Source organism: Archocentrus centrarchus, chromosome 19 (genome assembly GCF_007364275.1).
Source record: "Archocentrus centrarchus isolate MPI-CPG fArcCen1 chromosome 19, fArcCen1, whole genome shotgun sequence".
In the NCBI taxonomy this organism is placed as follows: domain Eukaryota; kingdom Metazoa; phylum Chordata; class Actinopteri; order Cichliformes; family Cichlidae; genus Archocentrus; species Archocentrus centrarchus.
Window position 1 is genome coordinate 4,069,657 of NC_044364.1, and position 26,607 is coordinate 4,096,263.

Consider the following 26,607-nt stretch of genomic DNA (forward strand, 5'->3'; position numbering starts at 1 on the left):
TTACCTCTGTGGGCAGATCCTTTAATATAGAAATTTCAGTCATTCAAATGTTGGGCTTTTTACTGAGTTTTTTACACACTTCAATTCAAAGCTTTACAAAAACCATTGTATCATTAAATGTGCAGATATATGATTTCATGAAAGGTTTTATCAAACAGTTCTTCAATAAACCCTTCTTGGCACTGTGATCCGGGGCTCCCTTTAGCTGTCATGGCTTCACTTTCTGTTCCGCGGTACATGTGGATGGGGCCAGTTCCTGGATTGGAAGTATCCCCTGAGTCCTTCCAAGTCCACAGGAGGGAAGTAAGCTCCGATGCGTTTTCTCAGCCACCACTTGCCTTGTGCTGCGCTGGCACTGCCCGGCTGGCTGAACTTGTATCTGAAATGCTCTCCCCGAACCCACCTGAGAGGAACAGGACGGGGGGGGGGTTCACATGAAGTAAAGATTTTTATTCTAAGATACCACCGCTTTGACAGTCTTTGTCCAACAACAACAGAACAACTCACAGGAAAACTTTGTTGCCATATTTTATTTCCTTTCCTCTCTCAGAGGCAGTTTCTCTGAGCTTGCTCACGTTGGATACTTCTTGTTTCTGTTGTGGCTGCTCAAAGGGAATCGTTGCAATTCTCTCTATAATATTTTACTTTGTAATCTTTAAATTGCATATGCCTCTGGCTAACAAACTGTCAATTTTGCCACTGGCCAATGAGCGTGCAGCTTCCTCGATTCTCCTGAGTCAAAACTTCCCGTCTGTCATCGTATCTGCTTACAAATCATAAAGACGCTGACAGTGAAAATGCTAATTTGAAGCTGCACAATGGGACTTCACTAACTATGTCCATCTTTTATGTACAGTGTGTGGGCTGGACCATGATTGTCACACCAGTGCATGCATTTTGTGAACATCTGCAAGATGTTGATCCTCTAGTGCTTAAACCTGAAAAAGATCTGCATGGTTAGCTACTTAAGATACCCGAACTGTGATGGCCTGTCCTTCCACTACTGGCTAAAAATGGTTTGGCCAAGCCTGGGACCACTGCAGGTGAAAAGTGTACACAGTCTACACAGTATTCTTCTATGGTTCTGTTATTTCTCTACAGGCTCATTTGTGGGTCGTTGTCTGGGTATTTGGTGTTGCTCTCTGAGCTGTGAGCTGCACACAGCTGACTCCACTCAGCAATCAGCAGTGGAAGTACTTAAACTGAGGGAGAGGAGATGGGCAGTGCCAGGGAGCCTTTGTGGTGGCTTGCAGCTGTGTGAATGAATGTGGGTTTACCAGATTTTTTTCTTTTACCAGCGTCTACTGTAAGTTTAGCTGAAGCTTTCTTAGGACTTTCATAAACTTATTGGAAGAGTTTTGGTGAGGTTGGTGCAGACTGTGTGTGTTTACCTGGGTGAGTCTCTGCCTCGGAAAGGGTTGTGGTCGAGAAGTGAGAGGACGGTGCTGTCGTTGGACAGCAGGCGTCCTGCTATGTGGATCACCCACTCACTCTGCTCGTAGGTCTGATTGACCACATGGAGACAATATGTTAGACACAAAAATAAACAGGAGAAAGACAGAAATAAGTGAGGGTGTGAAAGAGACAGAAACCAGGAGAGAAATGACAAAGGGGTATAATGTAAAGTATAATGAGCAGATACAATGTGACAAAACAGGACAGAAAACACGAATGGAGGCTGAAAGACAAACAGTTCAGGCTTGATTGAAGACCAATCTGGAGCAGCATGGAAATGCTGCCCCTTAGTGTTATAAACTGGGTGCTAAAGCTTCTCCACATGAATTGAATTTACATACAAAAAGCCATGATGGCAATAAAAAGAATGATGATAAACTTAGTCAAACTATTTATCAACAAGAGTAATCAATGATTAAAAAACTATGCTGTAACGAGGTTGCAGGTTTTACCTGGAAGGCAGCGAACCACATGAGCCAGTCCAGTCGATAGTGGTACGGCGATATGAGGCACGGTCGCCGGTACACGTCCCCTGGCTTACACACGAACTGATACTCCTCCCACACTGCTTCAGGGTCCTTGGGATCTGGGCTCAGAGTGCCCTGGAAAATCACCTCAGTACGCTCCTTAGTGATGCTGCCAGAGGAGCGGAAGAGTTTGAACTGTATCTACTAACTGCAGCTGTTAACGAACAGAGTTAAATGTACATTTTTATATTTTATGCAGGTAGTACTACTAACGCTGTTCTATATAACAGAGTAAATATTGAAAAAGACATCTCCCCTGTGACCCCAGGATGTACCTGCCAAAGGCCCCGTAGGTGTTAACAATGCGCAGCGGGTCGAAGGACGTGTTCATCACCTGCCTGGAACTCAGCAGGTTCATCACCACGGGGATGCTCAGGTAGCCAATCAGAATGGCCAAAGAAATGTTCACCACCCGGCGAATCAACATACCTAATACACAACCAACCACACCAAGAAAACACAAACATATTAAAATTTTTTTTAAAGGCATCTTAATGTTCTGACTAGAGAGGACATTAGATAGAGCTCACTGCTCCACTTTTAACTAAATTTGATTAAACTGCATACAGTGATGCATATCGCTGTTCCTGTTTAGACAAAGGAAAAGGAAAACTGCAATTCCAGTTTAAATGAAGGGGACAGATTTGTTAGTGTACTGGCTTGAAGCAGTGGGGGTTGGTATGTCAGAGTCAGCCAGCATGGGTGCGTGTTAAACAAATTCAATACAATTAAGCAGATTTTTAGTGGAAAAAAGCGTGGATGATACGTGATGGGATGGCTGTTACTGGCAACTGTTTGCCAAGTCTCCATCAGCTCCTTCCTACCTGTCTGGCTGCTAACTCCACACATGTTAAACACATCAGTGTAATGCAAATAAAACCAGGACTAACTTTCTGGGTCTGTTCAAATGATTAAAATATGCCCACACTCCAGGTACCAGGCTATTTTATATTTACCATGCTACAGTGAAGTAAAGACACTAATAAGTCCAGTGGGACCAATTAGAGAGGGGCCACTCTCACACTTTTACCACAGTTTAAGCAGTGTGACATTTCAAATTCAGAAAAACGATATCCTCCATTTTTGCTGGAATGGAGTAGAAAGTTTTGGAGGTGAATACCTTTGGCAGGTGCTGGCGTGCGTCCAGCTACATCCTCGCTCTGTATCTCCAGCACTGCCTTCTTGGCTCCAGCCCCAGAACGAAACAAGAAGCCCAGCGATGCATCATCAAAGCACGCCAAACTGGGAACAATGGTGAGCCAGTTGAGGAAGCTGAGGTTCCCACTGACTATCAAAACCACCTACAGCCCAAAGAAGAGGGCGCAGTGAGGGGAGAGGGTATGCAAGATGCAGCAGTGGTTCTGACATGCAGCAGAAGAAACTGAAAAATAACTTCTGAAAATAACACGTCACTTTTTTAAAGAAATTTAAACAGAAAGATGAGCACTAATGAAATGCAGGTCATCAGCATTAGCCTCACAACCTCAAACCTTCCAGTGTTTGCTCTCATTAGGACCTGTGGCTTGTGAACAGTCTAAGTTACCTGGAAAAGAATCTGGATTACTCCATTTGCCATACACATCCGCCTGCCAAGGAAGGTGAAGAACGGGGCAACGAGTTCGATGAAGTGGTTCGACAATGTCTCAAAGCGGTGGAACCACCACGGAGAGCGATGCATGTAGTATGAAATGGGATTGGGAACTGGCTGCGTCTGCACAGAGAAAAAGCTCAAGGTCAAGGTGACAAGTGTCACGATTGGTTGTCAAAGTAACCTCGTCTTTAATTAATGGATTCTTCCCTGAAGTTATACGTGAAACATTTTCCAATCTGCAGACATTTTCCAAACACAGTCTGCTTAAGATGGAAGTTTTTCTGATTTACTTTGGCGCTGACTCTCGTCTGAGATGGGATGAAAATTGATTTAGAGTCGCACCTTGAGGGAAACATTTCCATTTCTAAATAAAGATGGAAACTTATTTAAATAACAGCAACCACACCTTTGCAAAAATAAATAAGTTGACTCGAGAGGATTCATACAGACCAGTAAATTGTGTGCGCATGAGGTGGTTGCATGCAAACTGTGTAACAGCTGATCATGCAAACTGTGTCAGGGAGTGAAAAATAAATATACCACAGAAATAGACAGCTGGCACACTAATCTAAACCTTTTTGTTTTTAATGTAGCAGAAAATTGGGGTTATTAAAGCTGTAGCTTACTGAAACACCCCTGGAAGTCCAAGGGCAGGGGGCCTGCGGCCTCAGACAGCCAAACAACCCCACATGGCTTGGAAACCAGCAATATTACAACAAAGATGGTGAAACACACCTACACAGCCCCCTGAGAGTCAGGACAGGAGGAGATCTGCAGTTCCTCTGCACAGCTGAAAGGGAGCACTGTGTCAGAGGGGGTTAATAAGGTTCACCTGGCGCCACTGGCTTCCGGTGCTGTGTGTTTGTGTGTGTGTGCGCGTGTGTGCATCTACATTACCAAGCAGTCCGCTAACTGTTGAAATTGGACCAGGTCAGGGAAACTGACCCAGCGTGGAATAAGCTCCACATTGTAAGGTGATCTGTCAGGTGTAAACACATTTTCTGGTACACTAACCTTATATAACTGTCAGTCTATAGCTAAAGAATCCCATTTGTAAGCATTTATATTTATTTAATTGTTCAAGCAAAGCACAGTGGTAACAGTAGTTAAGGTAACAAACAAAGCAAGTCCAGGATGAGTTCCATGCTGCTGTTGAAATGTGGTGTAGCAGGAGAACAGGTAGATAAAGGCTGCCAGCTCTGGGAACTGAGCTAGTGCTCTTACGCAACATCTAGGTTTTCCTAACTTTAGTTCAGTCAGGACCATTATAGTTAAAATAAGACTGCTGTTTCCATTCATTTATAATTGGTATCATTTATATAACTATTTTCTGAAACCTGCTGGTAGAGCAGCAGCAAAACCATCACAGAACAGAGAAGCTGATGTGGAGGTGGGCTGCAAAGCAGCTTGCAAATGAAAAGGTGTGAGCTGGGTGAAGCAGTTAACTAATATCACAGCTGAGCTTGACTTCATCACCTACCTGAACTAAAAAAGAAGCAAGCCTTGAGAAATTCGATTCAATTTTATTTTATTTATATAGTGCCAAATCACAAAAAAACAGTCGCCTCAAGGCGCTTTATGCTGTAAGGGAAAGACCCTACAATAACTACAGAGAAAACCCGACAGTCAAAACGACCCCCCTATGAGCACTTGGCGACAGTGGGAAGGAAACTGGAAGCTGGTTCCACAGAAGAGGGGCCTGAAAGCTGAAGGCTCTGCCTCCCATTCTACTCTTAAGTATCCGAGGAACCACAAGTAAGCCAGCAGTCTGAGAGCGAAGTGCTCTGTTGGGGTGATATGGTACTATGAGGTCTTTGAGATAAAACAAGACCTGATTATTCAAGACCTTGTATGTGAGGAGAAGGATTTTAAATTCTATTCTAGATTTAACAGGGAGTCAATGAAGAGAAGCCAATATGGGAGAAATCTGCTCTCTCTTTCTAGTCCCTGTCAGTACTCTAGCTGCAGCATTTTGGATCAGCTGAAGGCTTTTCAGGGAGCTTTTAGGACAGCCTGATAATAATGAATTACAATAGTCCAGCCTAGAAGTAATAAATGCATGAATTAGCTTTTCAGCATCACTCTGAGAAAGGATGTTTCTAATTTTAGAAATATTGCGCAAATGCAAAGTAGTGTCCTACATATTTGTTTAATATGTGCATTGAAGGACATATCTCACAGTGTTACTGGAGGCCAAAGTAATGCCATCCAGAGTAAGTATCTGGTTTGACACCATGTTTCTAAGATTTGTGGGGCCAAAATGAAGCCAATGTGGATGGGCCAGTTTCTCCAGTGGTCACTTGATACTGGCTCCAAAAGCAGATTAATCCCATAGACTCCCATGTTAAAGTGTACACCTTTTTTTGTTTTGGTCCATACAGTTCAGCACCAAAGGTGCTTGTTGATCCCTCAGCACACAGATACGCACAGTTCTCAAAAGCTGATGGACAAATATTTTTCAGATCCCCAACAATTTTAAACGAGGGTATCAAAAGGAGTTAAAAAAAAAAAAAAATCTCACTTATAACATCACAGTCATCAGTGGAATATATCTGTAAGTTCTGCGACAAAGCAACTTTAAGACAACATCTTTTGTTGTGAAACACTTGAAGTTGTGGACACAGCAGGAAAACCTTTGAAAAAAGGAAATCTCTCCAACCCACATCACAAGTTTGAGTGTAAAAACCAAAAACATAAACTTCACATCTACCGATGTAACGGTAATCATGGAATACATGAAAAACACATGGTGAATGTGAACTGAAATGAACTGAAATGTTTTTGTTTTTCCAATGAAAACATTTTGGATACAAATTAAATAGTAAATTTGTGCAGTGAACAACGTCTGACCTCATATTTTATTTCACAAACTCATATTTAAGAACCACTCTGTTGCCCTGTACGGCACAGGAAAAGCTAAAACTGTGGGAAAATCCAGGAATATCTTTAAATTTATAATGCAGGGTGGAAAAAACAGGAAAAACCTTAATTAAAAAGGATGAATACTCACACATGAAGTATATGCTTCCACATTTACTTCCATAAGTCAAACGCATTATAATCCCACACACCACTAGCCATCAATTGCCATGGAAGCTTGTGTATTACAGCCTAACTTCCATTCCCATTGTATTTTAGACAGGGTGAATATCTATATAGTATTCTTGATGTATGTGTGTCATCTCCAGACATCCAGTCCCATAGGAGCCAGAATATTCCTGTCTATGTTAATTACAGAAGACAGAAGAAGGTCCTCCTCCCTCTGCGGGTTGGTAGCACCGAACGGTGGTTGAGCGTCCCACAGGGGGAAAAACAAACACTGGATTTGCACAACCTCACACTGTGTAAGAGTCTGATTGACTGAATCCCACAACAGCGGTTTCTGTAATGTGCCGCCCTGCTGTGGTTAGCCTGATGCGAGTCCGTTGCAGCCTTGTCATCATCCAGGAGACAAAGCCAAGGTTCACTGTTTTTATATATCAATCAGCCTCAGACTGTTGAAGAAAACAGGCCATTGGCAAATTTAATAACTACTCTGGTTTTGCTGGACACTTGTAATATGATAGCTTTGGTCAAGTCTTCAGTTCTAGGAGGCGAGGTGTCTTCGGCACAGAAAATGTTTAAGGAAACAGGAATGTATATGAGCAGCTACCAGCACAGCCTGGGAGCACTATGGGTAATGTAGGTGCTACAATTTAACATAACAGACAAAACACTGCAAACCAATTAAATGGGAAAGATATGCAGTACATTAAATACAACATACGCACCTCATAGTGGTAGTCCATGCAGGTGAGGTCTCTCCAGCATTTGTCCCCTCTTATTTTAATAAGACCCTGAAAAAGACAAACCATATAACATCTGTTATTCTGGCACTGCCTTCAAACTTTACAGTAACAAGAACTTATGTTGTAAATCATGTGAAACAGGCAACAATTAACAGCTCATTAGAAAATGTGCGTATGGGATCAGAGGAGGAGCAACCCTTGTTTAGGAGGACACTTCAGTGGATGTCAAGATGTTTTGCCAAAAGCACGTGAATACCTGAAACCTCTCCAAAATTAATCCACAAAACGGGAAGCTCAAAGAGATGGAGGCATAAGAAAGAAATACTCAAAAGGAACAAGAAGATTGAGACATGGACCAAAAGGAACTGTGTGTTGATGAAGTTCAGGACCTTAGTGTGCAAATTAACTTGCAACTTAAACTATTTATCTGTCACTATTTTAACATTGCATATAATCCAATAACAACCTAAAACATGATTCTGTTGAGGTTTTCTTTTCTCTCCTCTGAGCTTAAAAATCTGTGTTTGGTAGAAAATGTGATATTTAGACCAATTTATATAGGAGTATATCTTCATTTCATGGTTAACTTTTCCAAAAAAAAAAAAAAAGTTTTCCTGCAGGAACACAAGTAACAACATTTACTATAAGATTAATAAAGTCACACCAAAAACAAATGTATTCTATTACAATTTGTTGGAGACATTGAAGAGTTATAACAAATGACAGCATCAAATTTACATATTAACACACATAAACTGTATAGAAAACAACAGTCTTACTGTGTTTACAACCATGCTAGTGCTCTGTAAGGTTGTGCATTGGCTCAGCGGTCCTTTGACCTAAATGCTAAGCAGAACTGGATGTCTCTCAATCATGTCTGCGATGTTGGCGCCTTTCTGACAAATGTTACATCTTGTGGCATAGTTAACGGGACTAACAGACTGTGTGTTCCAGTTTTGGTGAGTGAAATTAGTATTGTAGCTGAGGTTGGAGATTTTTTTTCCCCCTCAGACACACGGAGAATAAACAGATTTTCACATGTAGTTATTTATTTACATTCTGCTCAACTTTGCTCAGATCAGCTGGTTGTTGGATTTTGGTGATCCAACCCAAACTTATTAGCTTATAAAAAACATTAGCTCAATTTGGATTTGATGGCAGCAACATGTCAAAAGAGTTGCAGTTTCTCATCTGTCTTTTTTAAATTTCTTTTAATGGCCATTAGAGATAGTGATAGATTAGCAAATAGCTAATATCAGCCAATGATATAGGTCGGGGTGATTCCATAAGCTCTATTATCACTGTGGTGTAATGCAACTATACCAGCCTATGGCAATAAGAAATCTTTTTTAGCATTAACTTAGAACTCAACCTTCTCGTCTAAGTTAGACCACTATGTAAAATGTAAATAAAACCAGAATGCAAATCTCAAACCCATTTTATTCACAGTAGAACACAGAAAACACACCAATAGTTTAAACTGAGACATTTTACTAGTTCATGAAAAATATTAGCTCATTTTGAATTTGATGGCAGCGCATATCAAAAAAAGTTGGGACGGGTCAGCAAAGGATTAGAAAAGTAAGTGATGCTAAAAAGAAACTGGAGGAGGAAAATTTTCAAAGAATCAGATTAACTGGGAACAGGTCAGTCACATGACTGGGTCTAAAAAAGAGAATCTCAGAGGGGCGGAGCTTCTCAGAAGTAAATATGGACAGAAGTTCACCAATCTGGAAAAAACTGCATCTACAAACAAGTTCAAAATTATGAAGACAGAATATCTCATCATCTACAACACACAATATCATCAAAAGATTCTGAGAATCTGGAGAAAATCTCTGTGCAAGGGACAAGGCTGAAAATCAATATTAGACGCCGTTCATATTTGGGCCTTCAGACGGCAAGACAAAACAGACAGACACGATTCTGTCATGGAAACAAATGCATGGGCTCAAGAACACTTCAGAAATCATTTTGTGTGCAGGTTAAAGCTCTTTCATGCAAAGAAGCCAAATGTGAACATGATGCAGGAACCCTGCTACCTTCTCTGAGCCAAAGCTCATTTACAATGGACCGAGCTAAAGTGGAAGACTGTTTTGTGGTCAGAGAAGCTGAAATACGAAAAGAAAGAAAAAAAATGGATGCCACATCCTCAGGACTAGAGAGATGAGAGGGACTATTTAGCTTGTTATTAGTTGAAAAGGCTGCATCTACATGCAGGTGCATCAATGCCTATGGAATTCGGCAGCTTACACATCTGGAACGGCACCGTTGGTGCTAAAAGGTATACACAGGTTTTAAAGCAACATGCAAATTACATCTTTTTCAGGGAAGTCCTTGCATATTTCAGCAAGACGATATTAAACTGCATACTGACTGCAGCTATTAAAACAACATGGCTTCTTAGTAGTTGCTGATGCTGAGCAGTCCAGACGTTCATCAACTGAAAATATCATGCAAGCATCATGAAATGAAAAATACGACAAAGACCCGGGACTGTTGAGCCGCTAGAATCCAACATCAGACACGAACGGGACCACATTCCTCTTACAAAAGTCCAGCTGCTGGTCTCCTCAGTTCCAGATGTTTAAGGACTGCTGTTAAAAGAAGAGGAGATGCTACACAGAGGTAAGTGTGGCCCTGTCTCAACTTTGAGACATCAAATTCAAAATGACCTTTTCTCTTAGTGTGGTGCATTTTCTCAGCTTAAATATGGGTTTCTGAGATTTGCTAAACATTGCATTCTGTATTTATTTACATTTTACGCAGCGTTCCAACTTTTTCTTTTTTGGAATTGGCATTGGAAATATTTTTGTCTAAAAAATCCAAGATGGCAAGGGCCATAAAACTGAAGTTAAGCAATCAAAACACAAGACTCACTGTGGCTTGTCAATCTTTAATTCTATTATAAGGGCACCATAACAGTGCTAAACCTTTAAAATCTCACTTAAAAATATTTTCCCTCAAAACCAAAAATCTGATCCACAGAGTGGAAAATCTGAGGCTTCACTAAATTCAGATTCACCCAAAACTGTCTGTGTCAGATTTCACAGCCTAAACAAACTGCATGCTTCATAGAGAAGAAATTAATTAACAAAAACCTCTCACAGGAATGTAGCTAGTAGCCATATTTAAGAGTAGTAACAGCTCACAGTTGTGCAGCCCTGTTGTACTAATACCTCAAATTGGGAAGAAGCCTTTATAAGTCACATGGAGTCAGGCACTGCAGTGAAAAGAAAAAGAAGTATGGTGGGAAACACAGGAAAAAGCTTACAGTACTAGGAGTGTTTTTGGCCAAAAGAAATTGCCCTGTTGCACAATCACAAGGCTGCTGTAGTATTTTCAACTTGACTATGCAAATTATAACTGTAATAAAAACTTAATCATAGACCCTCACTGAGGATTTTCCCTTAATAAAACAAGAAAAAAACAGCGTGATTCAAACTAAACCAGAAATTCAGAGAAACGCGTTGTCAGTCCGGGGCTTGTTTTTCCACCAACTGAATTAAGCAAACAGGGTTCCTATCCAGGACCTCAGCGTCAATATTGACACGTTGGGCTGTCATGTGGTCGGCGCAGAATTTGGAATAAATCGCCTGCTAACCTCTCTAACCAGATTTACAAAAACCCAGGTCATTTCATTCTGATTACAACCTTGGCTGCTGGCTGTTGAGGTAGTAAAGCCAGAAATGCTGCTGAAAATCTAATTCAGTCATGAGATTCTGAAATGTCATCAATTACACTCCAATATACAAACCTCGGACATAAACAGGTATGTGTGCAGTGCCAAGAGGATATGAACCTGTGAATTCAGCAGGTTTTTAAAAAGAATACCAGTAAGGTAATCCTCTCAAAATGTAATTAAAACAGAAAGTTGGAATTTATAGGCAACTTCCTATAGTTATATTCCTTCCTATCCTTTCAGTGCTGGATTTTACCGTAATTACAAAAACAAGCCACTAAGGATTCTGTTAGCATGTGATACCAACAGGGCAGAGTAAGAGGAGCATTTTAAATCGTTTTCCCCATTTTCCCACTGACATGGATTTAAAAAAAAACAAGACAAACAAACCTAAAACAAGGTAAACAACTGCACTTCAAGCACAGGTATCCCCTGGATTCCAACAATGAAAATAGGATCATAAAAAAAGTAGAAAGCAACAGGAACTGTGGTGTTAATGCCACAGCAGTAGCAGACTTACATTATTTTGACAGACATGGCATTTTTCCAACACAAATCTTCATGTTAAAGGAATCAGCACATACTGTTTTACCTAAGAAGGAATTTCTTCAAACAAGAAGTCATTATCAAAAGGTAAAAAGTAATATGAGCAACATATGCCAATGCCACAACAGCAATGAATCATCAAAAAAAAAAAAAAAAGAAAAAAAATTCCCCCTGTTGATGGTTATGTGCTGCTTAACTCTGTGAGGTCTAAGGCAGCATTGGTGAGAACCCCAACCATAAATCTAAACCTAACTAACTCAGACCCCAGGCAATCGTACCGGTGTAGCCCAGTCCATAATGATTATGGGCATGAGTAAATAGTTTTAAAATGTTCAAATAACTAATAGTTCATGTACAGTTTTTATAAAGTTCATAAGTGAGTTGTGTTAAAACAATAGTGGACCAAATCATTTTGTTTGCTAATAAAGTAGTATGTCACTTTAATTAGTTTCACTGCACTTTCACGCATTTTGTGTTGTGTACAACCTATCCTCACTGAGCATCAGAATGTCAGTCTTGACTTGTGTTTATTTGTATTGGTTGTTTGTGACCTATGTAACCAATCAAGGGATTGTGGGGGCGGGATGTGAGGTTGACCTAGTAGAGGGCAGGTGCGCGAGAGGTACAGAGATGCCACAGACGTACATCAAACGTGTGTGTTGACCGCTGATCGTCTCGGAGTATAAGCGCCTTTCATCGTGGTGAATGCAGAGTTTGCCATTCTGTGTTAAGGACTTTGAAACATCCGAAGGTAAATATTCCTTTGAAAGTTGTATTGAACTGTTTCTGTCAGATGCAGTATGTTAAAATGGAGATGCTAATCGCGGATAGCATATTAGCTTGCTAGCCGTGTCGCACATGTATAATATAGTAGCTGTCTAAGTTGCTAAGTTGTTAATGTGTGCCGATGCTGTTAGTAGTTTAAATAAGAGCGATTATAAAGCAAGACTAAGATATTTTAAATGCTCGCTAACGTGTAGGACCAGGAGGCTCTCCTTGGACTTTTTTTTCCCCCTTGCTACGTGAGGGAGCATAGAAGTATCCAGGAGTCGCCATCTTGCTTGGATTTTGTGTCGGAGACCGAAGCCGTTGCCGGACGCCCTCGTCGCCCTCACGAATGATTCCCTAAAGGTTACCAGCGACTAACATTAACCAGGTTGCAGACTGACTGACTGCTCGAGGTTGTCAGTACTCAAATTGCACGTGCTTATTATTTTATTGTTTTGTTCTGCTTGTTTTGCAAGCGAAAGGGTCATAAAGTTTCTGACCACACCGCACCCCAGCGTCGACACAGGCCTGCACCGTTTGTTTTATTTTATTTTAAAGGACTGGTATTGAGTTGCAGCTTGAGTGTGTGAGTGTGTGTGTGAGCTGCAGGACTATTGTTTTCACAAGTAATTTGATTTATTTACAGGTGTTTTGAAGAGACCCTAATTGAAGTAATTGTTTTGTACTCTTATTGTGTTTATTTGAAGTTGCAAATATTAATTTTGATTAGTAAATTCTATATTTTTGAGGTTAAGAATCCTGTGTGCTATTTCTTTCGTGTAAGGATTTTCCCGTTTATTAAATTTGAACCAGAGAAACGTGTTTCAACACTGGATGATAACAATTCTTAGTAGGATTAAAGGCCAAAGGGTTGTATTCTGCTAAGTGGAGGCACCAATCACCAAATTTCTTATCAATACAGGTTAGTACGGAAGCCAATAAATTAAAGAACCCAGGGCCCCGCCCATAGTACTACAATACCCCTGTGTTTAAATGTTGTTTACCTATTAGCTACATGGGTCGGGTGCTACACCTGTTTTGTTTTCAATAAATTGTTCTCCCAAGTCAAAATTCAGAGAACAAATAATAATAATAATCATTCTAAGAAACAATCAACCTATGATGATTTTGAACTTAAAGGGCTGAAGCTGCTATAATCAGTATTATGTTGGCAATGAATAAAATTATCACATATATCAGAAAAATGATGTCAGCAGTGATTGAATAAACAGAGTTACTATCTGACAGTGCAATTCTTTTCAGCTCTTTTTTTTTTTTTTTTTTCTTCTTTTTTTTGGGGGTGCAACCTCAACAAAACTGTTTTTGGTTCGTTCTTGCTGCACTCGTTTTAAGGTGTTTGCTATATGCTACCTGTTCAGCAACAAACTGCAGTCAATCAGAAACTAGGCTTTCAACACAAAGAACAGCCTGGACGAATCAACGTGCCAGCAACACAAGAACCAAAGTTTCAATGTGATTTCAACTCATGTTACCTTCTGTTAACTCTATGAAGACATTTAAGCAAAAGCTACACTCTCCTCCAAAAGCACTGGAGTGAGGTCAACCTGTTTAATTTTGGTGTAGATTGAAAACATATGGGTTTGACAAAAAAAAAAAAAATGTAATTAAAAATCAATATGAGACAAAAGATCAACATCTCAGCTTTTTATTTCCAATAATTACATCTGGATCTGATACACAGTTCAGAAGATGCCACCTTTTGTCTGAATCCACCCATTTTTCTTGTGAGCAAAAGTACTGGAAGATGTGACTGACAGGTGTGTTTTGTTTCCCAGGTGTGTCCTGTTACACTGATTATTCAAACAATAAAAAGCACTGAATGTCTGCGCTCAGTTTCAGATTTGGGTTCTGCCTGTGCAGACTGTGCAGTTATAGTTAGAGGAGTGACCCACATGAAAACCAGAGAGCTGTCTGCGGGTGGGAAAACAAGCAGCTGTGACGCTGAGAGAAGATGGAAAATCAATCAGAGCCATCGCACAAACATTAGCCACAGCCAGTACAACCGTTTGGACTGTCCTGAAGAACAGCAAAAGAACAGCAGCTGATGACAGAAACATTGTAAGTGCTGTAAAGAAAGACCTTAAAACAGCTGTTAGCGACATCAGCAACAACCTCCAGAGGGCAGGAGTGAAGGTGTCACAGTCTACTGTTCACAGAAGACTTCATGAACAAAAGGACAGAGGCTCCACCAGAAGACGCAAATTACTAATTATCAAGAAGAGCTGGAAGGCCAGGCTGAAATTTGTCAAGTAGTACAGAGACAAGCCTCAGGAATTCTGGGATAAAGTTTTATGGACTGATGAGACAAAGATGAACCGTTAACGAGGTGAGGGAAAAGTTAAAGTTTGGAGAGAGAAAGGATCTGCTCATGATCCCAAACATACAAGCTCATCTGTGAAACACTGGAGGTGATATTATGGCTTGGGCTTCCATGGCATCTTCTGGGACGGGCTCATTAATCTTCATTGATGATGTCACACATGATGGCAGCTGTACAATGAACTCAGAAGTCTACAGAAACATTTTGTCTGTCAATTTCAAGAAAGATGCAACCAGACTGATCATCATGCAGCAAGTTAATGACCCAAAACTACAAAAGGAGCTCATCAGGAGCAGGAAGTGGAAGGGTTTAGACTGGCCCAATCAATCAATCTCCAGATTTAAACCCTACAGAGCATTTTACCTGCTACAGAGGAGAATGAAGGGAGTAACCACACTAAGCCATCAGAGGCTTATAGGCCCATTTAGGAGAGACCAAGTCATTAAAACAGCAGCAACATGGACACATGGCTGGAGCATCTATAAAAAGCACTCAAAAATGTATCTACTCAACATTGTAATCAAAAAGCATAACCACATCTTACAAGTCTGAGACTTTATTTCAGATTCTGGCAGCATCCCGTGTGTTGACCTTTCTTCCCTGGCCCCATATGAGAAGGCCATTATCACAAATTTAGGTGTGAAAATGGACCCGACATTAAAGCTCGACCCTCCGGTAAACGCAGTAGTGAAATCCTGCTTTTTTTCAGCTGAGACGACTATCAAAAATCAAGCCTTTTCTTTCCAAAGGTAATCTTGAGACAGTCATACATACATTTATAACGTCTCGCCTTGACTACTGTAATGCGCTTTTGTTTGGAATCAGCCAGGCTTCTATTGCTCAACTACAGCGGGTGCAAAATGCTGCTGCCCGATTTTTATCTGGGGCAAAAAAAAAGCGGTAGCACATCACCCCAATCTTGGCTTCTCTTCACTGGCTTCCAGTTCGATTTCGAATCCAGTTTAAAATTCTTTTGTTTCCTTTTAAATCCTTAAAGGGTCATGCCCTTTGTATTTGTCTGAACTGCTGCTCCCTTATGCTCCATCTCGTTCCCTTAGGTCAGCAGATTGTGTTCCACAGTCGCAACGCAAACTCAGAGATCGAGCTTTTGCAGTTGCGGCTCCAAAATTATGGAACGAGTTGCCATTATATGTAAGAGAGGCTCAATCACCTAATGTTTTTAAAGGACATTTTTACTCCCTGGCCTTCGACCTAGTGTGAGACTGTGACTGTGGTGTTTAAAAATCAAAAACAGAAAATTAACTTATTTAAATTTTTAATACCGTGCTCATTATTGGTGTGTCTTTTATATTGCTCTGTCCTATGTCTGTGCTTGTTGCTGTGATTGATGTGTTGTACAGCACTTTGGCCAGCCTTGGTGTTTTTTAATAAATAAATTGGTATGGTATGGTACATTCACTAACCTAATTTATCTATTAGGAACAGAAGAAAGTAAAGGTCTGCAAGGTTGCATCAATCAACATTAAAAATGAGGCTTTTTTTTAAACTCTGCCCTCATGTGAAAATGTTTGATATTTACAGTATTTACAGTGTTAAATAGTTAATGAGACAACTCCAGCTTCTAAAATTTAATTAGCAGTTTACTGCCTGATTAACCTCACAGTCTACTGCTGCTGTACACAAGCTGCTAGGGCACAAATTAAAATGCATCCGAGCAGCTTAATATGCCACTTCAATGTGCTTGATGTATTAAATATATCCAGCTACGCTAATTAGGAAACAAAAGGAAAAATTTAATAATCACAACATTTTAAAAATATTTTAATGTCAACATTCTTGTTTAGGATAAAATATGGTCACCTGATATTTTTATAATCTGCTGTGGCATCCCTGTGTGCGCGTGTGTGTGCTGGAATTTCCCCTTGTTTTAATGAAGTAATTACTTACAACAGGAGGTACAGTGGAGACAGCTCGTTATCGAGCTTAGCAGGGAAAATCTGGTTTATTTAACAAAGTTAAGCAAGACAACAAAGGCATCTTTAATTTATATTTTAATTAGATTAAATTGTCACCATTAGATGTCAGTATATTACAGACTGCAGTCTGAGGTGTGTTTTCTTACCCCTCCAATCCAAGTACATAATCCCAGCTATGGAGGCTGCTATAGGACAAACACGTGTTAGTCTGCCAAGCGAGATCAAAAACATTAAATCTAGACTGTACCATGTAACGGCTCTGGCCAAAAAAAAAAAAATTATATTTAAAAAAAAAAAAAAAAAAAGGTTAGTGTGTAATTATGAGAACAATATTCTGGTTTTTTTTTATTAAATAACTTCAATAAATTACTGACTGTTCCTTTAAGGAAAGGCTGGGTTTAAACAAGGGACTAAATTTTAACAGACATTAAAAGAGTGGAAAATGTCATCTATTTTAAACAGTTATCTTATTAGCCCACCCCAAGTAATAATTATATGGTTAATGAATTCAGAGTCAGATTCTTTCCATCCATCCATTTTCTTCCACTTATCTGGGGCCAGGTCATGAGGGCAGCAGCCTAAGCAGAGAAGCCCAGACCTCCCTCTCCTCAGCCACCTCCACCAGCTCATCTGGAGGAACCCCAAGCGTTTCCAGGACAGCCGAGAGGTATAATCTCTCCAGCATGTCTTGGGTCTGCCCCGGGACCTTCTCCCAGTAGGACAGGCCCAAAACACCTCACCCAAGAGGCACCCAGGAGGCATCCTAATCAGATGCCCGAGCCACCTCAACTGGCTCCTTTCGATGTGGAGGAGCAGCGGCTCTACTCTGAGCCCCTCCCGAATGGCTGCACTCCTCACCTTATCTCTAAGGGAGACGGGAGCGGGAGATTGACAGAAGGATTGGGGCTGCATCTGCAGTGATGTGGACGCTGCACCGGTCTGTCGCGCTAAAGAGGGAGCTGAGTGTGAAAGTGAAGCTGATGATTTAGCAGTCAGTCTATGTCCCTACCCTCACCCATGGTCACGATCTCTGGGTAGTGACCGAAAGAATGAGATCGCAAATACAAGCAGAAATGAGCTTCTTTCAAAGGGTGGCTGGCCTCTCCCTTAGAGTGCAGATTCTTACCTTATTAACATATTAAAAGCTATTAGATGCTACTGCAATAGCATATGGTATGAAATTAATATAGGAAAAAACTGACTAGTGTTAGGACACTTCATTGTCATGCTGCAAAAAAATTATAGACAGGCTCATATATGCCTACAGGATGTCCTATATAGTCAGGGACCTTAAAAGCAAAGGCTAATCTTTGCCATCCTCACAAGCAGAAACTATAGGAGTCAAAGAACAGTGCTGAACCGCAGTGCTTTCAGATGCAACCAGGGTGGATCACTGTGGGAGGAATTGCCCTGTGATTAACACCGCTGAGATGTTTGAGCAGACCTCCAAAGAAAAGTAAGATAAGCTGTCATGGATTTGTCACAGTGAAATAAGTCCAGATACAGGAAAGTTCATCTCAAAATAGGAAATACACGCCAGAGCCTCAAAGCCAGACAATCCATGATTTTCAAAGTCAGTCAGTGTGGTTCCTTTGTTTATTGTTTAGCATCTGGATCTGATTTCCTGACAAAGAGAGCATGTGAATGCTATTTAGACCTTGAAGTTCTGACATTCTTAACATCACAAAATAAATTATTGACAAAATCTAATCAGCTAATACAATTAGACTAGGGGTGATCAGTTGACTAGATTTTAGTCAGGTCCAACAATAATTTCTTCTAATATTTTCTGCACAGAATGCAGCATGGTGGCATGGTGGTTAGCACTGCTGCCTCACAGCTAGAAGGTCTAGGTTCGACTCTTGGCCTGGGCCATTCTGTGTGACTAAAATGATTTCAAACTGGATTTCTAGTATGAGGGGCCGTTAGGGACATTATTACTGAAACGCTCTCACACACACTACTGAAACGCCTTCCTGTTTACACGAAACGCCTTCCTGTTCACACGAAACGCCTTCCTGTTTACACGAAACGCCTTCCTGTTCACACGAAACGCCTTCCTGTTCACACGAAACGCCTTCCTGTTCACACGAAACGCCTTCCTGTTTACACGAAACGCCTTCCTGTTTACACGAAACGCCTTCCTGTTCACACGAAACGCCTTCCTGTTTACACGAAACGCCTTCCTGTTTACACGAAACGCCTTCCTGTTCACACGAAACGCCTTCCTGTTCACACGAAATTCTCTGGTTTTCAGTAGTGTTTGTGAGAGTGTTTCAGTAGTGTGTGTGAGAGCCTTTAAGTAGTGTGTGTGAGTGTTTCAGTAGTGTGTGTGAGAGCGTTTCAGTAGTGTGTGTGAGCGCGTTTCAGTAGTGTGTGTGAGAGCGTTTCAGTAATAATGTCCCTAACGGCCCCTCATATTCTAGCACCTTACTCTTAAATAGTTGTTACGGGCATAAATATCTAAATATAGGAGATCTCTCTTTTTGTACACAAAAAAGAAAGTGGTCTGTTTGAGCTAAATGCTAAGGTCAGCCTGCTAACATGCTTGTTGTGACACTGCTGTTATTTAGCAAATAAATTTTTAACCAGGTTTACCACTGTAGTGTAGCGCATCAGCATGCTAACATTTAAGTAAAACAGAGTTTCTCAAAGGAATGTTGTGAGTTTTTGAGGTATTTAATCATTAACCGAAGAACTGGACAAACTAAAATCCTGACGTACTTGTAATACTGAATGAAAATTCACAAAGGCAGCCAGCACAAACATTAGCATTTATCCTCTGGGTGTTTTAAATATCTGCATGTCTAATAGCTGTCGAGAAATATTATCTGAAGCTATCTAGATATCTTATTGGCAGCCTATAAATAAAAACAGCCAAATTCATTAAAATATCTCCTCTGAAACCATAAATAACCATAAAGCAGTGTTCTTGGCTTATTGTCAGCTAAGCTATATCACATGGGACCAGAAACAACGTCACCTTCGTGGTGGCATGGTTATAAACATTTGTAATTTCATCACTTAAAGCAGTGGTTCTCAAATCCAGGCCTTCGCGGTCCAGTGTCCTGCAGGTTTTAGATGTGTCTCTGCTTCAACACACCTGAGTCAAATATAGAAGTCATTAGCAGGACTCTGGAGAACCTGCCTGCATACTGAGGAGGATAATCAGCCATTTGATTCAGGTTGGATCAGGGACACATGGGCCACGAGGCCTGGAGTTGAGAATCATGGACTTAATGGAATAAACTTCGCTAATGCCTTCTGAATAATAGCAGGACTTTTTGTTTATCCAGTCACTGTGTTGCAGTTTAACAAATGACACCCACACTTAGCAACAAAACTCAACACTGTCGTGACGTTTGTACATCAGAGAATAAAATGCACGCTGAGAGCCTTTTACGGTGAAGAGCTGAGTTGGGTCTCTCTGTGTTTCCGCTTGTTTTGTGGTCTTAATGGGAAAAATCCCACTGAATTTGTGGTAGGAGCAGTGATTGACACAGACTGAGGTCAAAAATTCACCATGGAAACTGTCAAACAATGAGACGTGTTGTTTAGTCCACCATATATTTGGTTTGGCATCGACAACTGCTGGCAGAGTTTTACAGCAAAAACCAAAGTAAGAGTCTAAAATCTGGATGACAAACATTTATGCTGTTCAGAAATTATTTCATTTCTTCACACAGGCTTGCTGGTTGCATTCAGGCATGTTTATGTGATGCTTATGCATATGTAAAAATACATAGGCATAAAAACTTAAGACAAAAATAGGCATTTTAGTTTGAAATTACAGCTCTTCCTGAAATTTAGATTATATTTTTTTACCGTAAAAGCAGTCTGCAATCTCTGCAGAGATTCCTTCTTTGTATTTAGAAACTGCTATACTCACAGCCCCAAGCATGATGCGAACAATGAGCCATCTGAAGGTCCAGATACAGATGAGGGAGGGGGGACAGCGGCGAGGAACCTGGGACAGAGTCCACACCGGACACAAGAAAATGGCCAGAAAGCCTGTCTCTAAGAGCTGGCTCTCCCAACCTGCACAAACAATCAGAACATCATGAATGACACGCTTTTCTTAACTAAGGCTCAGTGTGCTTTAGCAGAGAAGGGCAAATACTGCTTAAAGGTGCAAGCACCTTACAATTTCAGCTCAACAAAAGTAATCCATACTGGCTAGAGGAATGGTACACTTATATCTGGCAATGTCCTAAATGAAGCAATAAAAACATGCTAAAACATTAACTCCTGAATTTCTGGGGGCCAGAGGAGCACGTGTGCATAATCAAAACTGAAGGAGTATAAATTTCCAACCAATGTTATGAGTAGTGATGGGAAACAGCAATATGACATTTTATGATTGTTCTTCACTGCCGAACCCACACATGGTCATTGCAAACCTATTTAATGTTAGATGTATGGTAACATTCACCATTTATGTGGAATTTATGGAAAAGCTTATAACAGAACTGTAATGCCTGTACAGTCAGAGAAACGAGTATTTGATTCCCTGCTGAATTCATAAGAAATGAGCAGTCTATATTTTCAGTGGTAGGGTTTATTTTAATAGTGAAAGATAAATTAACAAAATCAAGAACATATATTCAGTTACAAATTAATGTCCATATCAGTAAGGGGAAATAAGTATTTGATCCCCTACTGACAAGAGTGAGCAAGAATTTGGGACAATTATACCATCCAACCAAAGTTTCATTGGCACCAACACCAAATGGAAGAAAGACAAAATTACTGTCAATCGTTTTGGGGCCACACACAGAAGATCTCATCTTGTGCAACAGCAATGATTGCAACAGTGACCAATAACCCCAGAACTACAGTGGAGGATCTGGTTAATGGCCTGGAGTGGTGGCCTAGGGGAGAAGAAGAGGGTTCGTCACTGAGAGGACCCTGGTTCAAATCCTCGGGCTGGCATCACTGTGGGTCCCTGAGCAAGCCCACCCCCCCAGGTTGCTGCCCCCTGCTCCATGCTGTGCTGTGTGTACTACATACTCCGTGTGTGATGGGTTAAATGCAGAGAATGAATTTCACTGCATGTAAATGTATGTGACAAATAAAGCTCTTTCTTCTCTTTCTCTTAATGATCTTAAAGCACACGAACCATAGTCACCAAGAAAAGCCCTGGGAACACATTACACCATTATGATCTGAAATCCTGCAGTGCCCACAAAGTACACCTGATCAAGAAGACCCATGGAAAAGTCTTGGATGAGAATCTCCGCCAGTAGATTGAAAAATGCATCACGGGTGGGTCTTCAAGCAAGACAATGACCCAAAGCATACCTTCAAGTCAACAAAGGAGTTGCTCAAAAAGAAGCACATTAAGATCGTAGAGGGAGAACTGAAGCTTCATATGTCCAAGTGGCAACCTAATCAGCAAAGATGGCTGCAGAGATGTGTGTGAACACGGCAACATTTACTCCACCAAGTACTAAGTTGTGAGCTCCAGCGAGATGCTCATTTCCCTCCCTAAAACGCCCATCAATTACCTCCAATAGGTGGAGTGAGGTTATGTTTTGGGTTGCGTTTGTCTGTCAGTAGGATAATTTGGAAAATTACAAACGGATTTTGACAAAACTTTCTGGAGTTGTTGGGGTTTGTAGAAGGAACAATTGATTAAATTTTGGTGGTGATCCGGCTCACAATCTGGAGCCAGGATTTTGTAAAAGGACTCTTTACTGGGTGAGGTATGTGCTGTACTTCTAGTTTATGACTGATCCAGAAAGCCTTACTTGATTGATTGATTGATCATTTGTCTGCCACTTTTAAAATAAACCCACCACTGAATTCATAGACTCCTCACCTCTTTGTAAGTGGTTAAAAATATGAATTCAACAGATGTCACGTTACTTATTTCCCCACTGTGTGAGACTTCATTCAAAAGCTAAAATCTTTGTCTGTAAAAATTTATTTCTTAAATCAAGTTGCCAAAATACAACCCAACTCTAACCATAACCGTATATGGGTCACCAGTAGACTGGTCCGAGATGCTCCAATTTCAAATGCTGTTACAGGCTAGCTGATAGCTTATTTTAGAGATACTTAGACATATTTACTGGAAGCTGAATGGCAGTGTCACTATAATATACTCACAATGATGGTGCTCGTATCAAGTACAATACTACATTTTCAGGTTCACATATTAGCATATGCTCATTAGGACTGGAACTTTTTTGAATAGGAAAAAATATTTAAATTTTAATTTCCTATTAAATATAATACAGTCTATACATGCAACCCATTGTAGGTGGCAAGCCTTATGGTACTTAGAACTCTTTTGGATGACATGTCACTAAATGTGAATACTTGAGAGCCGGGACAAATCTGTGAAGCAGTTCTAATAGTCTATCCAGTATTTATGGAGACATTTGATTTATCCCGGGGTAATGTGAGAGGAAACCTAGAAATGTCTGTACTAAATGTTGGTGCCAGTCTATTGTTCAGCTATTTCCCAGGATTTGTTACAGCTTGTAATTAGAGGGAAAAAATAATAATAAAAATAATAGATCCTTGGGAGCCATCAAATTTCACAGCAGTTTATAGAATATTTGTCAAGATATTTCACTCTGGACCAAAACTGTTAGCTGTCACTGTTAGCCCCCCAAACCATATTGCTACTGTAGTATTTTAAATCAATTATATTCATGTTTATCTTAGTAAATGCAATTTTGTAGCTTTCAATGTTGAGACAAAGTGGTTTAAGTTGGAGAGCAATTTCTGCCACTAATGTACCTAACAGCCTAACCCCCCCCCCCCCCCCCCCCCCCCCCCCGGCCTCCAGTTTTCAGTCTAGACTTGGGAACAATGGAGCTTCATCTGCAGGCTTTAAGCTCCACTGTCAGTCAGTGTGATGATCCAAAATAAAAGAGGGACTTGAAGAGAAAGACAGCAGAATGAGACAAAAAGAAAATAACTTTTTTCTCTTCTGGAGCAACAGAAGCCACAGTTCCCAACCACAGACACAGGCCTGGCGTCTCTGACTACAAAATGTCATTAGGCAATCACGGAGCAGCAACTGACCTCACCACTTATTTGGGCCAAAGCCATGCATGCAGCCTCCTGTTTATACTTTCTTTTTCTTGTCTTTACCATTACAGCCTGGACAGTTTACTTGGTTCACCAAAGAAATATATTGATTTTTAAATATAAGCTGCAAACAAAGTAGCTAATTTGTGTGCAGCGATAAATCTATCATAGCACCACAAAAGCTAAAACAACATAATATCATATTTTGATATTTGCTAAATTTAGTAATAAGACTGGACTCATCTTTAAGTTCTCCTTAGTCATATTTTTTAAAGTGTATGGGATGTGTGTCAGTACACATCAAGTTTGGTTTAAGGAACACGTGCAAAATATGGCCCAGTGAACCATCTCAATGGGCTTCCTGTTACCTAAAAGGAAAGTTTAACAACTACTCTGCTTTAAAAAAAACTATCAGTAAAAAGCAGAATTATGTTAATGGTGAATTCAACTGGATTTTAACAAAGAGGGTGGGCAAATAAACATTTTCTTTTACTGTGAAATAAATATTAAAAACTTAGAAGCTGATACAGCGTTTGAGTGGAAAAAAGTGTCTAAAAAGTGTCATATTACTAAAAAAAAAAAATAAGTTGTTTTCCAACTAAAATTCTCTTTTTAAGAACAAGAATTCAAAATCAATGGTTTTTAGCACTATTTTAACTGTTTAAAGTGTTACCTTTTGCTCACTTTCAAATTCAGTATGGATATGGATCCCTGAGAGCGAAAAAAAAAAGAAAATGTTGCCGACGTTGGGTTTAAAGGATATCACAGAGCCATTTTCACTGTTTATGAAAATATAAATGACACAGACACCTGTCTCACATTAATGCTTTGCTTCTAATCCACTTCTTTTTGGGGGCGAAACAAAGGAGGTCCTGGTAGAATTGGTTCACTTACCAAAGGAGTACCTAGAAAGAGAACAAAGGAAAAAGGACAACACCACATAAGAATTTGGATGAACAGGTTAAGGGTAGACTATGCTGTAGTCACGCGAGACTTTGTGAATCTCGGCAGTATTGTCAATGGCGGCGTGACTCTATCAGCAAACATTTGCGTGATTAGCCTTTTTTTTCGCCAATTTATAACTAGACAGGCTTAAAACTAAAAAATATGGATGAACAGGTTAATATTGTGACACTGAAGGCAGGATGTATGGTGGTTGAGAGATTATGGACAGCGTTTTCAGATGTACGTACACTTCAAGTCAATATGAGCTCAGGCACAAGCGCATCCACCCCAATTTTCATTGTCCAACTTAGGACATAAAACATTCGCAGCTCACCTAATCTAGCCTACATCTTTTTAACCACAGTAAAATCCAATCATAACTGAAGTGTGTGTCATGCAAGAAAATAATTCCTCTGAGAATGGTTAAAGAAATACAAAGCAAAGGATTATCTCTGGCTATGCCATTCACCATCGAGCCACTGGTTACCACACCTGTGCTATTCTAGCTTAATAATAGTGATATGAGGCACCTGTAGTGGCTGATAGTGATGGTCAGAGGCTGAAGAGAAGGACAACTTTATGAGCTGTTCATAAACACTGGTTATGTGACAGTCGCACAGCAATTGTTACAGCTGATGGTTAATTAATAACGTTTCACTTCTGACTGTAATAATGACCTAAAATGTAAAATTTACGTAAAATGTAAAACACTAGTATCAACGTAAAATTTCACAATCTGTGCTCCTCTATTCACTAAATCTGGCTACATTTGAAGAGCGTTTTCTATAAATCTGGCCGCAAAAGTTTTCAGCCAAATCCTAAGATACATATTTACACATCTAGCTAACACTGAGACAAAACAAGCATTCATTTGAAGCCGAATTTCTCGTCATCTGGCATTTCTATGTCCAGTATTTACTCTCCTTTTCTTCACCAATTCCTCAGAAAAGCATCAGGCTCTTCAGCTGATAAAGGCTGCTCTGTGTTCACCAGCTCGACACTTACTGACCAGCAGCAATAACCAGCTGGAAATGATGTTAAAAGGCAGTGGATGCTGGGCAAAAGGAAAAAGCTCACTCAAGTCAGACCAAAGGCACCTAACAGCCGAAGGACGCTAAAGAGTTGGAGCTGATAATGTTCTGTGGGTTTATCACTGCAAACCTCCTGATGCATTTGATAATATATAAAATGGTGATCTGATAAATGTTAAAGATTAGGTGATATAAATTAGTGCACTGAAAAAGCAAATCCCATTTGCTTAGTCTGAGAGTCAAAGTACAACTATCCAGCACTTACCACAGCTGTCCTACATTGACCAGGGAGTGATATAGCACCCACAGTGTGAACATGATCACCACATTGGCCATGCCCGTCACCAGGACGAACCCCGACACCGCCATCCCCAGCAGGGCGATGCCATCCAGGTTGGCGTCCATGTCGCTCCAGTCCAAGAACCACAGAACGGAGGGGGCGTACGCCAAGGCGGCCATGCCTATCTTTCCCCCAACATAGCGCTTGACACTGTTGAGGTAGCTCTTACAGGGCATCAGGCCGTGCTCACCTATCAGCTGCTTGTTCTGGTTGTATGCAACACTGAAGGCCACGACTAAAAAGAAAGAATTAGTGAGACAGATGTAATCAGCTACGTGTTTCCTCGGCTGTGCCATGAAACTACCCGTTTCAAACGGATGGTTATGTTGTGCATAACACTACCCCCCCCCACCCAAGTGAGTGTGTGTAAGTGCCAACATACAGTAAATAAAAGCGACGGAGCGCAGCAGCACAATGCGAGTGAGCCAGAAAGTCCCGGGCTGTAAGGACAGAAGCGGCTCGTCTTTCTCCGAGGCTCTGCTGCCTTTTTCTCCATCTTCTCCGCTGCTTGGTGCGGACTCTGCCTCGCCTCTGCTCTGCTCTCCGCCTGCTCTTCCTCGTCTTTTCCTCACAGAGGTCTCCGCACGGTCCCCGCTCGCCGCCATGTTTAAG

At 40.6% G+C, this 26,607-nt stretch overlaps 1 protein-coding gene across 1 annotated transcript; it reads right to left on the reverse strand.

Annotated features, from left to right (window-relative positions):
• lmf1 (lipase maturation factor 1) lies at positions 1-26,607 on the reverse strand. Its single transcript, XM_030755075.1, has 11 exons — positions 26,378-26,607; positions 25,921-26,230; positions 24,574-24,584; positions 20,525-20,673; positions 7,344-7,409; positions 3,526-3,693; positions 3,103-3,283; positions 2,258-2,411; positions 1,908-2,091; positions 1,392-1,504; positions 1-403 (listed from the first exon to the last, which is right to left on the reverse strand). Exons 1-11 carry the CDS (start codon positions 26,598-26,600, stop codon positions 217-219), a joined length of 1,746 nt encoding a protein of 581 aa, XP_030610935.1. The 5' UTR covers positions 26,601-26,607; the 3' UTR covers positions 1-216.

Excerpts from the sequence above, each read along its gene's own strand:
- lmf1 (XM_030755075.1), bottom strand. The coding sequence starts at position 26,600 with ATGGCGGCGAGCGGGGACCGTGCGGAGACCTCTGTGAGGAAAAGACGA. Across the intron at positions 7,410-20,524 it reads TTCGCATCATGCTTGGGGCT|GGTCTTATTAAAATAAGAGG; the intron begins GTGAGTATAGCA and ends TGTCTTTTTCAG. Across the intron at positions 404-1,391 it reads CGAGGCAGAGACTCACCCAG|GTGGGTTCGGGGAGAGCATT; the intron begins GTAAACACACAC and ends TGTTCCTCTCAG.